Genomic DNA, 16,118 nt, shown 5'->3' on the forward strand with positions numbered 1-16,118 from the left:
TTTGACAAAATATATACGTGCTTAGGTCTTTGCATGGATTTCGATTTGGAATTGCTTAAGATTTGTTTTTTAATTATTTTTTTCCCAATATACAACATCAAAATATTTACAAACATGGAAAATTTTGAATCTATTATAATTCAATTTTGTGCATTTTTCCAATAAATATTTTCCAACATCAACCGTCTATCAAATTTTTTAGCATGTATGTTGACATTTTTTCAACTGACTCAATGAGTACATTTTTGTTTGCAGATTCATAATTTCTCACATTTTGGGGCCCTATTCTTACAATGGTAAGGGATAAAAGTAGCATTGGGGACCTTAAATTACAAATGGAACAACAAAAAAACTAAAAAATAGGTTTCCTCTTGTCTTATATTGCCTCAAAATAAAATAAAAAATAGATTTTCATTTGTCATTAAATGTTTAATTTTTTAAAAATTGTTTATTCGTAAATTATTTCTAATTATTGATAATTTTTGTAATTTGGAGAAATAAATGTAGATAATTTTAATAATCCTTATAGGACTTAGATTAGTCTAGTTTAAATTAAATATTTATGTCCTAAGCTAAATGAGTAAAGATATAATAATTGAGCTTGTATGTTTGACAAAGATATAACTATGTTATTAGCATGGGCTTTTGAGTATTGTAGCTGGTAGACATCAATGGAGTTATCCTTTTCTCAACTGATACATTTTATGAAATCATTGCATATACAGCATGACACCGGAACTATTATACTGCTACATCCTAAGCTAAATGAGTAAAGATATAATAATTTAGTCTAAGACATTCAAAGTAAAGGTGTAGGTGGGAGCTTGTATGTTTGAAAAAGATATAACTCTACTATTGGCATGGGCTTCTAAGTGTTGTAGGTGGTAGACATCAATGGAGCTATCCTTTTATTAATTGATATGTTTTATGAAATCATTGCATATAGAGCATGACATTATTGGAACTATTATACTGTAGCTAGCCTATGAATATGTTTTTTCTACTATTCTTGATTTCCTCTTCATGCCCTCTTGACTCCACATGTCATATACAGGCTTGTTTCTCTTCACAAGAGTGCACATATACTTACAAGTCAAGCATGTTAAATACTCCTATTGTCTGAGACTATAAAGCTTAACACATAGAAAATAATATTTATTTACAATATGTGTATATCTAGTTTCTATGATATTACAATTTCCATCAGATGTCCTACTGATTCCATTTTTCCTTCCTCAATAATACAACTAAATTGGTATGTCGCTAAGCTTCCATTAACATTTGCAAGAACCATGCGATCTTGAACAACACTATAGCCATGATTGTTGTCAAGTCTTCCCTCATTTTACATGTTATCACAAGTACCTACAAGTAAAATTTCATCCAATTTAAAGTTCAATGCTGTATGCATTATCTTCAATTCCATTCCTAGACTTATTAAGATGTCCCTATGATGCACCTGCATCATGAACTTCATGAATCATTTCTACATTTGATGTTTTTTCCATGCTTAATGTCCAATTTTTGTTATAATTTGAATCATTGTGCCAAGCTGGGAGCTCTAATTTTGTAAAAAAGTAGGCTCCATCAAGATCAGCAAAAGCTTTTAAAGTAATAGCATAGAAGAAACTAAAGAAAAGAAATGAATTCTTGTAAGTAAAAGGATCCTAGCAACCTGTGCAAAGGAGAAGAAAATACATGTCAATTGAATTACAAGAACGTAATCATTGATAATGAGGACAATTTTTCCATAGAAAGTCAAATTATGATATTGCTAAGAGGGTTTTACAATATAATCATTTGTTAATAAAGAAGGCAAATTTTAAATTCTAGAAAAACTAAGAAAGATTTAAGTTATAGGCCTTTCCTTATAGATGATCATATTATGATTTATGATGAATCCATAAAGGCTAGATTTCTTTTCTTCTCTTAATATATATCGATAGAGAAATCTAGAAACCCCTTGGATCCATGTATTTGGGGTCCCATTATAGGAAAAAATAAGAGATAGAATAGTAACCCATATGGTTGCTAGATATGCTAGAAAAACCATGCTCTTTCGTAGGAAACTAGTGTCCAAAGGTTTCAAAAGAATGTGTAAAACATTTAATGTTCTTTTACAAAAAAAAATGCATTTTATGGTCCTAAAACAACTTAATAGGTCATTTCTGATATGTACTTATGTTCTTCTTGCTTACTTGTATGACAATTAAACACAGTAGGCTGATCGTATGTTATCATTGACTGGCCCATCTTGTCCATAGTTAGAGAAGCTTATTTTATTGTTGTGAATCCACTGCGTGTTGTGTAGGGGGAATGATAGCAAAACCAAGTAGAAAGAAAGATCTACTTTATATTATGCTATCAGTCAAATATATATTATAAAAATTGGCATAGATATGCTATTTTATAAGTTTGGACATCTTAAAGTGACACAAAAATTCTGAAGATGAGGTAGAAAAGACATCAATTGCTAAGAAAGATTTGGAGAATGAGCATAGAATGCTTGGATCAATGTATTGCCCAAAATAGCATGACACAAGAGATTTCAACAGAGAATACCTAGACCAACACATTGTCCACAAAGTTATGACACAAGAAATTTCAATGGAAGACTTTCTAAAAGAAAATGGAATCAAACACTCATTTCCAAAATAGCAAGCTTGGATTAGGAATTAAATTAAGATCCAACAATTCATATTTTCTAAACTTGGAGTACAAATACATTGAAAAAATATATACCATGATAGCCTTGGTATGCTTAGCATAACCTATACAGTCAACTAAGAGAAACTTAAAAAATTGACTTTAACACTCAAACCATCTAAAATCAATTCTTATTGTTTTGTAACTATATATAATTATTGATGACTACTTCTTTTGCAAATTTTTGGTTGTATTGAATCAAGCTATGGTAATTACTTCCTTGAATTTCATGTTTTTTTAATTTTTAGCTACTATGATGGCTTTGTTTATTTGGATATCCAAGTTTAAAGCTTGGTTGAAGACAAATTCTGCAGTAGCATGTTTGCACCATTTGTTGGAAGGTCAACTACTGAATTTTGAAAGCCTTAACTCTACATACTAGATAGACATCTGCATGCTAGACAATAGTCTGCCTTGGTTAGTTAAGCATGGTGAGCTTGTATTTTACTGTAGATTGTAGCATTTGATCAACAAAACATTTATGCATTTTACTTATATCCCATTCACATTTTGTGTCATAATAATTATTGAAAGCATGAATACCATATTGTTCAAGCCAATGGTAAGACAAACTCTTGACACAAAGTTTGGTCATTACTTGACTTAGCTTTAATATGTTGAGGGGAAGCACATGGTACAGGTGGTTGCAAGAACAACCTCTTATAGAATTATCACATGAATAAAGTATGAGATAAATCTCAAACCACATTGTATGGTTCTTTGACCTTTCCTCTTATTTTCATAACTAGTGGTTCGTCAATAAAAAAAGGGGAAATTTGGTTTAAGGTTTAAATACTAATAGTTACCAACTAGACTTTACAAGGTCTAAGTAAACTTTGTGTAGATTATTTAGGAAAGACCTTGACTTGCCATCATTTCTTATGCAAATAAGTTTAAATTTTCTTTCCACTTAATTTTTTTTTAGAATATAGGAAAAACCAATGAGTCCTTAATCTTCCAATATTTCTTTCAGTGAGTCTATTCTTTTCTCATATATTTCTATTTAAATAGAATAATTCAATTTTCACCATGGAGCTTCTCATTACATGGGAGACCATCATTCCTTAAGGAGAGATGTGATAAATATTCCTCATGGCATTTGCAATCAATGAGAAATAGCACTGACCCAAGCTTATTCTGATCTATCTCGAAAAATTAGTGTCTAAGTATCACAATCCTTCCATCACACCCCATTAACCCCGTCAACCAACTTTCAAAGTTATGTCAAGCCTTAGTGCCCAAGAAAGTCTCATCTTCTAGCTCAATAATCTATGCCCAATTTTAACTTAAATAGCTCAATGCTCTCTTGGAGCTATTTGGAATTTGGTAGATTCATGGTAGTGAGCTCTCCAATGAAAAGACTTCCATATGCTAGGGCCATAAAATATCTTCTCAAGACTACTGCTCACCTAAGCACTATATTTGTTTAGGTATAAAGTTTAAACTGTGTGAATGCTTTTAGTTATGAATCACTATCTCTATCTCAAGTGGGTATATACATTATTGAGACTTGCCTTAAATTATGCAAGCCATTGATCCCTACAATGACCATAAATGTCTATAGAGGCTAGGGAATATGGATTCTATTAGAACTACATATAAAATTGATAGGCAGGATCCTAGCTTAGATGTTGCTAGTGAAACAACTGTAGTTTCATCCCTAGTGTTCTGCAGCATGAACCTTTCCTATTCCAAGAGGCTCATTTGTGCTTCCATCATGGTAAATTTTTAGTAGCTTCATCAATGCAAGCTATATTATATTCTATTTTTTTTGTTGAGGAGCTCATCAACCTTCCTATTCTAGATTTTTTTATTTCACTGAAAAGCATAGATGATCTTATAGTAACTCGCTTAAGTTTACAATCTCTCCATTCTATTGCTCTTCTTATGAGTTAGAGGTAAAAGTAAATAAATGTGGTATGTTTTTAGATTATACTACAACAAAATATTAGTTGAATTGATTTTCTTGGGTGATCTCTTAGGATGAACTATTGTGGAGCTGGGTGGATATATAAAGTAATAAAAAGTGTAAACTATTTGATTTACATTCAAGAAAATGGCTAGAGTTTTCGAGCTCATGAATTAGACAATATACATGGGTGGTTCAATAAACATGTTGGAATCAGAGTGATTTTATTAAGGTACACAAACTTGAAGCTGTGGGTGTTAATATATTTCAAGGTTTCATTATGGATTTTTTTTGTTCTATATTATTTAAACTAAAGCTATCTAAGTAGATGCTTTACTACAAATTGTTTTCATGGATTACTACAATTGGGTATACATTATTTTGTGTGGGAATTCCTTAATGGGAAAGTGCAGTCTCTTTATGACCACAATTATCAAATGCTAATAACTATATCTATCTACTATGCCTGGAACATCAGATAGAATGTGGGAAAGTGATTGCCAATAGAAACTTAGCCGTATTCCAACTCATATTAGCATATAATCATGGTAAAAAAGGTGACCTGCAAGAAATGAGACCTATATAGCACATGGTAGCGAGGTACATTCTTGCTTTATGTAAAGGTCATTCACATTATAGAAGCAGGAAAGTGCCTGCTGTAGATCTGTGCAAGATTTGATGGTGTGCAAAATTATAGGAGCCCCGAAAGAAAACTAAACAAGATATGAAAATATTAAAAGCCCCCAATTTAATTATTTCATATTTCAATGGTATTCAAATATTTAAAAAGAATGGAAAGTGGTCGTTTATCATTTAAATTCAAATAGGGTGATTTTGGTAGAAAGGCAAATTTGGCCAATAGTTAATTCAGAATTTGGATTCATACTGATAAAAAAGACAAACTAATAATATAGAATTAAAAATTGGAAAGTGTGTGATATCGAGAGCATTGGGGAACACATTTGGCTTGCATAAAAGATTGTTTTAGATAAAGGTAAAAATAGGTTTTGAAAGGGACCTAAAACCCTTAACAAGAAAACAAAAGATAAACCATTAAGTTCCACCAAGTTTTACAAGGACTTGAAACCTACCATTTTAAAAGATTCAAATTCAATTTTTACAAGGACCTAAAATCACAAGATAAAATCAAAAAACAAGACCAAGTTTTAAAAGGACCTAGAACCTAGTTTTAAAATAACAAAACTAGATTAAAAACCTAAAAAATTGACTAGAAACTAGAACAACTACCAAGATAGAGACCAAAAACCAGAAACATAGAAAAACTACTATTATAGTTCTTTGATCATTTGGACCACCTCTTTTCTAGCCTCCATAGTACTTTGGATGGTATTAACTATAGATCCCACGATGCCCTCAGCTACTTTTTTCCTAGAGCTCTATCTGGTTCATTTACATGGACCACCCAAAGATATAATTTCTTCATTAGTTCTCTTCCCTAAGCTAGCAGCAGCTACACAAATGCTAGAAGTAACCTACTCCATATTATTACAACTTTCTTTGATCAATAGCTAGAGCTTGTTTTCATATTCCTTTATTTTGTCTGGTATATTACCAACCTGAATTGCCAACTGGATGGTCTTTATGCAATTAGTTTCTTGGTTCTGCTCCATTGTTGTGACTTTTCTTTTCAAGTTCATTAATTTGTTATACACCTAGGAGTCAGTTTTAAGGGAAGAGTCTACCTTTAAGTTTGTAGTATGTAGGAAAGAAAGCCTTGTATCTCTACCAGCATAATCATCCTTATCATCCCCCATATCTTCCTTACCCATAGACTCATTCTTCTCATTCCTTATGTCTTCCTTCATATTTTCAGCATTCTTATTAAAGAGTTCCTCCTTTCCCTTCGCCATTACTTCTTCTTCATCCCTCACTCCTAGGGATTGTTCACTCTGATTGGTATCCTCTTCACTAGCATTACTCGACACAGTATTTTTATCATTGCTTTCATCTATCTCCTCCTTACCAGATTCACCCTTGCCACCAGGGTAACCTTCCAAATTCGAGCTAAAATCTCCCACATCTCTGTTCTCCTCCTCATCCACTAACCCCTTCCTCTCCTTTACTATTCCTATAGTAGGTTTCACTCACAGAGCCCTTCTTTTTCTCAGAAGGAGGGGAAGACACAATAGCCTTGTTCTTACAATAATTCTCAATCAGTAAAATTAATCCTTCATGAAAAATCAAGTGGGTTTCTTCTTTTCTATGAGCTTGGAGACTATGGAGCAAAGAAAATCTCAAATAAAAAGGAAACGAGATTCTATCTTTGTGCCTAAAATGGTTTAGAAACTCAAAATGAAATTTATGAACATGTTTAGCTCTACCATCTAAGATAAAGTACTCACGAATGCATGAAAGCACATCCCGCTAGATAACCTTAATTTGGCCTAGTTTGTAAAAATCACCATTCTTTTCCTCCTCATCCATTTTCAAGAACTTCTTAAACGTTTCATTTGTTTATCCATCTAAGAAGATAGAAATGCAATGTCACATGAAATATTGTATCAAAATGTTACATCTTGTATGGGTTTTGGTGGTATTTTTCAAATGGAAAAATATCTGAAATAATTTTTGTTTTAATGTTTGTGCTCTTCACACATTGATGAAGACCTCGATGTGACCTAATTTTCATCAAAGGCCCTTCAAAAATAACAAATCCCACAGTCAAAGACACTGTAAAATAGGCCATCAGCCTATACCTACTCTACTTTTATTTTGTTTCATTGTTTCATTAATTTTATTCACACATTCAACAAGTGTTAGCTTTAACTTCCCTCCTATGATAGCTATTGAAAGAGAACACGATGCTGAATACAAAGAGAATAATCAAGGAGGCATGAAACAGCTATTGGAGATATGAAGCTCCACCATTTTTCATTATTCCCTCCAAGAGACTCTATCTCTTCAATTCTTCTACTGACATTCAAGAGTCTCCCTTGGAGCTCTTTTATATATTGTATTCGCTATAACTTGTGGATGTATTTCTGGATTAGATAATATATTCTCCTGCTTAGTGTGGACATAGGCTTTATTATTTGAACCATAATAAATCTGTGTACTCTACTTTTGCATTATCGTTTATGCATTTTATTGCTTTTCTAACTTTTACAATTGGTATCAGAGCAAGGTATTGCTATTTAGAATTTAGGGTTGAAATTCTAGGATCTTGGAGGAGGTCAAAGTGTAGAAATTTATAGGAAAAAGTTTTGGCCTATGGAAGGTGCAAATGGAGTCGCTATTAATTAAGCAAGATCTGGCACTTGCTTTAGAGGGGAAATGGAAGCAACTAGACATGATGTCTAATGAGGATTCAGAAAAAATGGATAAGAAGGCAAGAGCAACAATTCTTCTTTCACTATTTGAAAATGTGCTCCTTAATGTTGCAACAAAAACAACAACAAAGGTAGTTTGGGACAAGCTAAGAACTACTTATGTAATGGTGTCTGTTGCAAAGAAGGTTTTCATCATGAAGAAACTCTATAGTCTCAAAATGAAGGATGGTGGTAATATAGCAAATCATCTCAATGAGTTTAATACTCTAATCAGTTAAGAAAATTTGGTGGGCATGCCATGAAGTGATGAAAACAAAGCTATCTTATTGTTATGTTCTCTTCCATCCAGTTGGGATGGAGTTGTAACAGCCATAAGCACATCGCTTCCCAATAAGAAAAAGTTATTTTTTGATGAAGTTGCAGCTACTCTTCTCGGTGAAGACATGACAAGAAAGAGTGATGTTCCCTCATCCCGTGAAGCCTCAACAATAGTAAGCATTGACAATAGAGGAAGGAGTCATCAAAGATGTAGAAACTCCAACAATAGAGGAAGATTGAAGTTTGCAAAAGGGACAGATTCGAAAGAAAGCAAAGGGGATTGTTGGTTTTGTGGTAAACCAGGCCACTCAAAGAAAAATTATCATGCTTTAAAAAGGGCACAAGATAAGGTGTGGGATAGTCAAGCTAACACTGCTTATGAGAAGTATCAACCAAGGATTTTAGTTCTTGCTGCAAGTGATACTATTTCAGAATCATGGGTACTTGATTCCAGGGAATCCTTTCATGCTTTCTTATTCACGAAGTTGTTCACAAATTATAATGAAGGTGAATTTGGGAAAGTTTATTTCGGTGACAATAATGCTTGTGACATTATTGAGAAAAGTGATATTTTATTACCATCACATGGAGGAGGGTAATGGCTTTTAAAAGATTTTTGAAATGTACCAAAATTGAAGAGAAATCTAATTTCCATTTCTCAACTTCATACTCAAGGCTATCATACATTCTTCAATCCTAATAAATGGAAGATAACAAAGGGATCTTTGGTAGTTGCAAAAGGAGATAAAGTTGGGAGTTTATATATTCTAGAAAGTAACAGTGAAGTGGGAGCTACTATGACAATGGTGGACATAACTCAGAGCTTTGGCATCAAAGGCTTAAGCACATTAGTTAGAAAGGACTCAATGTAATGCTAAAAAGAAATCAACTGCCAGGGCTGAAATCTATTGATATAGAATTCTATGAACATTGTCTCTATGGCAAACAGAGGTGAGTCAACTTCTTGCAGACTAGTAGTGAGAAGAAGGGCACACCCTTGGAGCTTGTTCACACAGATGTCTTTGGACCCATTGAGGTAACCTCTTTTGGTAGAGCTAATTATTTCATTACTTTTCGAGATGATTGTACAAGGAAATTTTGGATTTATATGCTCTCTAGGAAATTAGAAGTTTTCTCTAAATTTCAAGTTTTTAAAGGCCTCGTTGGAAAGTAAAGTAGACACAAGATTAAGTGTCTAAAAAGTAATAATGGAGGAGAATTTTGCTTCTCATAATTTGATTCTTTTTATGCAAATAATGGTATCCATCAAATCAAGGTTGTTCCATTTACTCCACAAGAAAATGGAGCATCAAAAAGGTTAAATAGAACAATTCTTGAGAGAGCTCAATGTATGCTCTCTAATGCCAGCTTGAGTAAGGAATTTTGGGCTAAGGCATGCAACATAGTGGTGTATCTCATTAATCAAAGTCCCTCATCATGATTGGACTTTGGAATTCCAAAGGAGGAATGGTTAGGCAAAAGAATTTCTTATTCTCACATCCGGGTGTGAAGTATTTTTCCATGTGCCAAAAGAAAAAAGAACCAAGTTGGATTTTAAATCATAGCGGGGTATCTTCATGGGCTATGGTGAGGATCAATATGGGTTTCATATTTGGGATCACAAAGAGAAGGAAATCATTAGGAGCAGAGATTTTGTCTTTAATGAGAAGACATTTCTAGGTTGGCAGCTATAATCAACATTAGAGGAAGAATTTGTGCCCACAATTTTTTTGAAAAGCAATGACTCAAAGACATATACTAGTGGAAGTCAATAGTTCATTTCTCCTGCGACTTTATTTTCACCAATCTCTGTTACATCTAATTCAAGTGAAAAAGATATTAGAGATGGCACTGAACATCTATTTTTCCTAATAAACATGATGACTACACACCAAATGTGGTGTTTCCAAGTACTTCAAACTCTTCATATGCTGGTGTAACAATAGATACTGCTGTAATAAATAATAACAGAAGTTGAGGGGGTTATGTTCCCCACTTCACCTGTGGACTTTTCTTCCCCATGTGGAGACAATGTGCCAGTAGTTGTAGTAGCTGCTTTGCCTCCCTCAACTGCTATTCAACCAGCAATTGCAAAGCCATTTGATAGCTCTTAACCCATGTTGATAAACATCTAGAACATGCGGAAAGGAGCTGTAGTTAGCAATTTAGAGGGAAATAACTCTAATTCAAGTGCACTCCATAGGAATGAGGAAAATAATAATCCTCAAAATTCAAAATTTTCTCAAGGACTCAGAAGATCATCTCGATAGAGAAATTTTTTAGCAAAGTTCTTTAATTATGAGTTGTTAGTTGCAAAGGAGGCAGAACTGTCCTTACTAGTGTTTGATCAATTAGAGCCTACAAGTTACAAAGCTGCTTATATAACTTCAGATTCACAAAAATGGCTAGATGCCATGAGGGAGGAAATGGATTTGTTGATAACAAATCAAAGTTGGGATTTGGTGCCTTTACCACCTAATAGGAAAGCTCTAAAGAACAAATGGGTGTATAAAATAAAGGAAGAAGATGGCTGCAAGGTTTGTTATAAGGCCAGATTAGTGGTCAAAAGATATGGATAACTATAGGGCATCGACTTCAATGAGATCTTCTCCGTGGTATTCAAGATGATTACTATTAGAGCCATTCTAGGCTTGGTTGCTACATGGGATCTTGAGCTGGAGCAGTTGGATGTCAAGACTGCATTCCTACATGGTGATGTAGATGAAGAACTTTATATGATGCAACTAGAAGACTTTGTAAAAAAAGGAAAGGAGCATCTTTATTGCAGATTGAAGAGAAGCTTGTATGGACTGAAGTGGGCCCCCAGGCAATGGTACAAGAAATTTGATAAGTTTATGGTTGAGCACAAGTTCATATGCTTAGAGGCTGATCCATGTGTTTATTATAAACAATTGCTCATAGGTGAATTTATAATTCTTGTACTATATGTGGATGATATGCTAGTTGCCAAAACTAGTATGAAGATTGTTCATGAATTGAATAAGCATTTGGCAAGCAGATTTGTAATGAAAGATTTGGGGGCAGCTAAGAGGATACTTGGGATGACCATTTCATGGGATAGATCCACAAGGAAAATTTGGTTATCTCAAAAGCAATACATTGAGAAGGTATTGGACAAATTTGGCATGCTAAATGCCAAACCAATTTGTGTCCCTCTAGCATCTCATTTTCGTTTGACTACTAAAATGTGTCCCACAACACACGAGGATACAAAATTCATGAAGGGAATCCCTTATACTTCAGTGGTTGGTAGCATTATGTATGCTATGATTTCTACACGTCTAGATATTGCTCATGCAGTGGGAGTAGTTAGCTAGTTTATGAGTAATCTTGGCAAGCCTCATTGGGAGGTAGTTAAATGGATTCTCCGGTAACTTAAAGACACCTCTACTTTCTCTTTATGTTTTGGAACAGATAAGCTAGCATTGCAAGGGTTCGTAGATTCAGATCTTGGTGGTGATTTAGACAATTGGAGATCTACCTCAGGTTATGCTTTCACATTTGTTGGTGCAGTGATCAATTGGGGCTCTAGATTGCAACATTCAGTCGTTCAATCATCTGCTGAAGCTGAATACATGGCTCTCTCCGAGGGGGCCAAAGAGATGGTATGGTTGCAGATTTTGTAAAAAGAATTGCGTTTGCAACAATAAAATTTTAACCTTTTCTATGACAACAATAGTGCTATATTCATGAGCAAGCATCATACATCTTAGTGATGCTCGAAGCACATTGACTTGTGTTATCATTACATTTAGCATGTGGTTAAAGAAAGAAAACTTCAAGTCATCAAGATTGACACAAAATTAAATCCAGTTGATGCCCTCACGAAGGTTGTAACACGGGAGAAGTTTGAGTTTTGCCAAGCTTCTCTCAGCATTTCTAGCATGTGATAGCAAGGTTTAGAGTAGGGGAATAGCTTGTTACAGCAGTGGTTGGATTGTTGGGGATATGAAGCTCAGCCATTTTTCATTATTCCCTCCAAGAGACTCTGTCTCTTCAATTCCTCTGCTGACATTCAAGAGTCTCGCTTGAAGCTCTTTTATATATTCTATTCACTGTAACTTGTGGATGTACTTTTGAATTAAATAATATATTCTCTTGCTCAATGTGGATATAGGATTTATTGGCCGAACCACGATAAATCTGTGTACTCTGTTTTTGCATTCTTGTTTGCGCATTTTATTGCTTTTCTAACTTTTACAGCAGCTTACCAAAAATGAAGCATCGGGTAGGCTAGGTGGCAGCAATGACTGGGCATTTTATAATAAATCTATTCCCCTATGGGACAGATCCTCAGGCTCTGGCTTTTCTACCCATTTCCAATTCGTTATTAACATGAACAACAATATTTATGACAATCATGGAGATGAGCTTGCATTTTCTTGGTACCTCTCGAGTTGGATCAACCAGAGATCGCTTCAGGCGGAGGTTTCGGCTTATTCAATGTGGAAACCTATAATAGATCTCCCCATCCCGTGGTTGCCCTGGAGTTTGACACTTACAACAACGAAATGGATCCCAATGATAATCATGTTGGGATTGATATCAATAGTATATTCTCAAAGTTGACTGTTTCTCTCAACAACCCCAGACTATTCAATACCTCTTGCTGCCTTTATGTATTAAACGGTAAACCATGGGATGCCTGGGTGGATTATGATGGTGTAGAAAAGAGTTTGCGTGTCTTTCTCTCTTGTAATCCAAACAACACCAATGTTTCTTATAAATCCAAACGCCCTCTGTTTAATTGTATAATAGGTCTGCGCGACTATCTACCAGAAAACATCAAGGTTGCCTTGTCGGCTTCCACAGGACACTTCACTGAGACACGTGGTGAGAGTTTGGAATTTTTCTTCTAACCATTCGTGGGAAGTCGAGCTGCTGTGGATGGAACTACAAATCACGATAAAAGAAGATTTATTGTCCAAGATTTTTTGATATGTCCGTTGTTCGTTGTCGTTGTCTTATGTGGCTATATAATAGTTAGGTGGTCGCAGTATTTCTGAAAAAGCAAAAGAGGAGGCGAGGTGAGGGAAGAGAGTGATCCAGAGCTTGACGAATGCTGTCCTCGTCGCCCCCGAAGCTTTTCCTATGTCGATCTTAGCACCGCAACATGAAATTTTTGCGAGAAAGAAAAGCTTGGGCATGGAGGCTTCGGCAGCATTTACAAAGGCATCCTGCCCTGCACCGGAGAGGTGGTGGCTGTCAAACGAATAGCGCAAGATTTGAGACAAGGAAGAAAGGAGTATGTTTCTGAAATTCAAACGATCGGCAGGCTGAGACACCGTAACCTTGTGTGGCTGTTAGGATGGTGCCATCAAAAGGGAGAATTACTTCTTGTCTATGAATATTTGCCAAATGGGAGTCTGGATAGACACATTTTTTGGAAGGAGAAGGATACTCTGCAGTGGGACCAAAGATACAGTGTCGCCTGTGATATAGCGTCTGCTCTCGTTTATCTACATGAAGAATGGGACCAGCGTGTCGTCCATCGAGACATAAAGGCAAGCAACGTAATGTTCGATTCCGATTTTAATGCCAAGGTGGGACATTTTGGTTTGGCAAGATTAATTGAGCGTGATCAGGCAGCTTCCCATACGACCGTGGTGGCTGGCACGCGGGGTTATGTAGCTCCAGAGTGCTATATAACGGGGAAGACCAGTCTAGAGGCTGACGTGTACAGCTTTGGGGCGGTTACTCAGGAAATCGCGTGCGGAAGGTGGCAGATTGATCACAGCCTTGAAGAATAGTACAATTGCAGATTGGTAGAGTCTGTTTGGGATTTAAATGGAAAGGCAAAGGCACTGGATGCAGCAGATGAGAAACTTGGTGGAAATTTCAATGCGGGGTAGATGTGGAGTTGCTGATTGTTGTGGGGCTGTTGTGCACCCAAAATGAGAGAGGTGATAATGGTAATTAGAAGTGAAGTTGGACTGCCATACGTTCCTTCGGATTTGCCGCTAGCTGTGTGCAGCCAGTGTACTCCGGTTATAATGAGTTCAGGCTTGTCGAGCTCTGTGGTGCTTCTTTCCGGGGTGTCGTCAAGTTCACCAGTCGTCAGGTCGACGGTTTTTTTACTCGCGACTACAACTGGTTGTGAAAATCTGTCGTCGAGCCCTCTACATTTCACGACTAGCCTTGTCAATTTAGACTATATCAAATTGAAGTGGGAATCTAGAATGGAAATTTCATGGTTATAAATCTGTGTTTGGAAAAAATAAAAAACATAATTAATTTTGTTTTATAATTTATATTGGCTTTCTTTCCTGTCATTTCTTCAGTATATATGCAAAAGTTTTACCTAGTTCAATTATGCAAGAGGCTCCTAAGCAGATTTCGAATATGAGATGCATGTACACCTTTTTTTGACAACACATGATCTTACAAAATTGCCACACGATCAAATGCTGAAAATTCAGCTATAACAACATATACTTGTCACAACAATGCTTTCCCAAAAGCTATTGTTGATTTATTAGCATTACAAATAATTAAAAAATTCACATGCTAATATGCTATTATAAAGATTGAAATAAAACTTTTACCTTAGAAGATAATCAAGATTAATTTTTAAAAGAGAGGAGAAGAGAGGGAAGTTGAAGAGAGATAGAGAAATATATATGTATATGTCAATGAAAAAGAGGGAGAGCGAAGAAAATAGATAGATAAAAACAAGATAATGAGGCAGAGGGAAAAATAAATTAAGAGGTAATATGTAGAAATAGATAAGTAAAATATATTCATGAAAACTATCAAATATGTAATAAATAGAACTATAATAATATTGTATAGTAAAATAAATAAAAGATAAATTCTAACATTTAAAATTAAAAAAAAAACAAATTACAAAAAAAAATATTTTGATATTAAAATATTTTAGTTATTTGTAATAAGATTTTTTTATTTTAAATAATTATTGATTACTCAATGTATGTTTTTGTTATTACTTTATTTTTTAAAATGTGTTACTAAATTCAATTATAACTAATTTATTTTTTATTAATTAAATTTTACAATTCGTAGTAGTTTGTAAAGTATTAAGTTTATTAAATTTTACAAAATTGTCTTACCAATCTCTACAATTCTTGTGACATATTTGTATAATAGAGATTGTTTTTGTGGAGACTTTTGTAGATTATAATCTCATTTTCCTCTAGTGTAAATAATAGAGAAATAGATATGGAAATGGAACAAAAGAAGTTGAGGAATGAAAAATCATGGATCTAATAAGAGTATGCATCATGTGATATCACTTCTTATAATTTGAACTAAATCAAACAATATAATTTTTTATTTCATCTCATTTTTGTTTGGTAAGGAATATATTTCTTAAACTTTCTAAATTTAAAATAATTAGTTTAAAATAATATATTCATATAAATGTAAAGAACAATTATTTATTTTGCTATTAATTTGCTTCATTTAAATTTTTTTTTAAAAATCTAATACACAATATGCAAAAAAAAAAAAAACTAGTCTCGAGTTAAGAACAACAACTAACAAGTGTCATATAGTGGCTTGTATTTGTCACATTGTTTAATTAACTAGAATAGTAAAAGTTTTTTTTTTAGAGTAATACAAAAATTTGAATGATACTAACAAAAATAATTGCATTTGATTGGTTGATATAGAAAATATTAATTAAAATCATTTAGGTCCATAGATAGTTTTTTCACTATTTTGGTTATAATTTATTGAAATTTAATTTATAAATTTTAGTTTTAGAATGTGTTGGAAGTATCAAGTAGAAAGTCTAAATTGAGTTACTCTCAAATTTTTAATATGGTAAAATCTTTGTGCAAAAATGAATTCAATTAAAATAATGAGATTTCAAGGTGTAGGTTTGAAAATTTCAAACATAAGTTAATTGTGTA

The 16,118-nt window shown here is 34.0% G+C and overlaps 1 protein-coding gene across 1 annotated transcript; it reads left to right on the plus strand.

Moving 5' to 3' along the window:
- The first annotated feature begins 9,161 nt into the window (after positions 1-9,161).
- On the plus strand, positions 9,162-14,096 carry LOC149558943 (L-type lectin-domain containing receptor kinase IX.1-like). The gene is made up of 6 exons (XM_089831145.1): positions 9,162-9,174; positions 11,659-11,849; positions 12,448-12,733; positions 13,003-13,077; positions 13,378-13,963; positions 14,006-14,096. Exons 1-6 carry the CDS (start codon positions 9,162-9,164, stop codon positions 14,094-14,096), a joined length of 1,242 nt encoding a protein of 413 aa, XP_089687271.1.
- The last annotated feature ends 2,022 nt before the right edge of the window (positions 14,097-16,118 follow it).

Source organism: Cupressus sempervirens, chromosome 5, assembly GCF_028749045.1.
Source record: "Cupressus sempervirens isolate cs-2001-9-10 chromosome 5, ASM2874904v1, whole genome shotgun sequence".
NCBI lineage: Eukaryota > Viridiplantae > Streptophyta > Pinopsida > Cupressales > Cupressaceae > Cupressus > Cupressus sempervirens.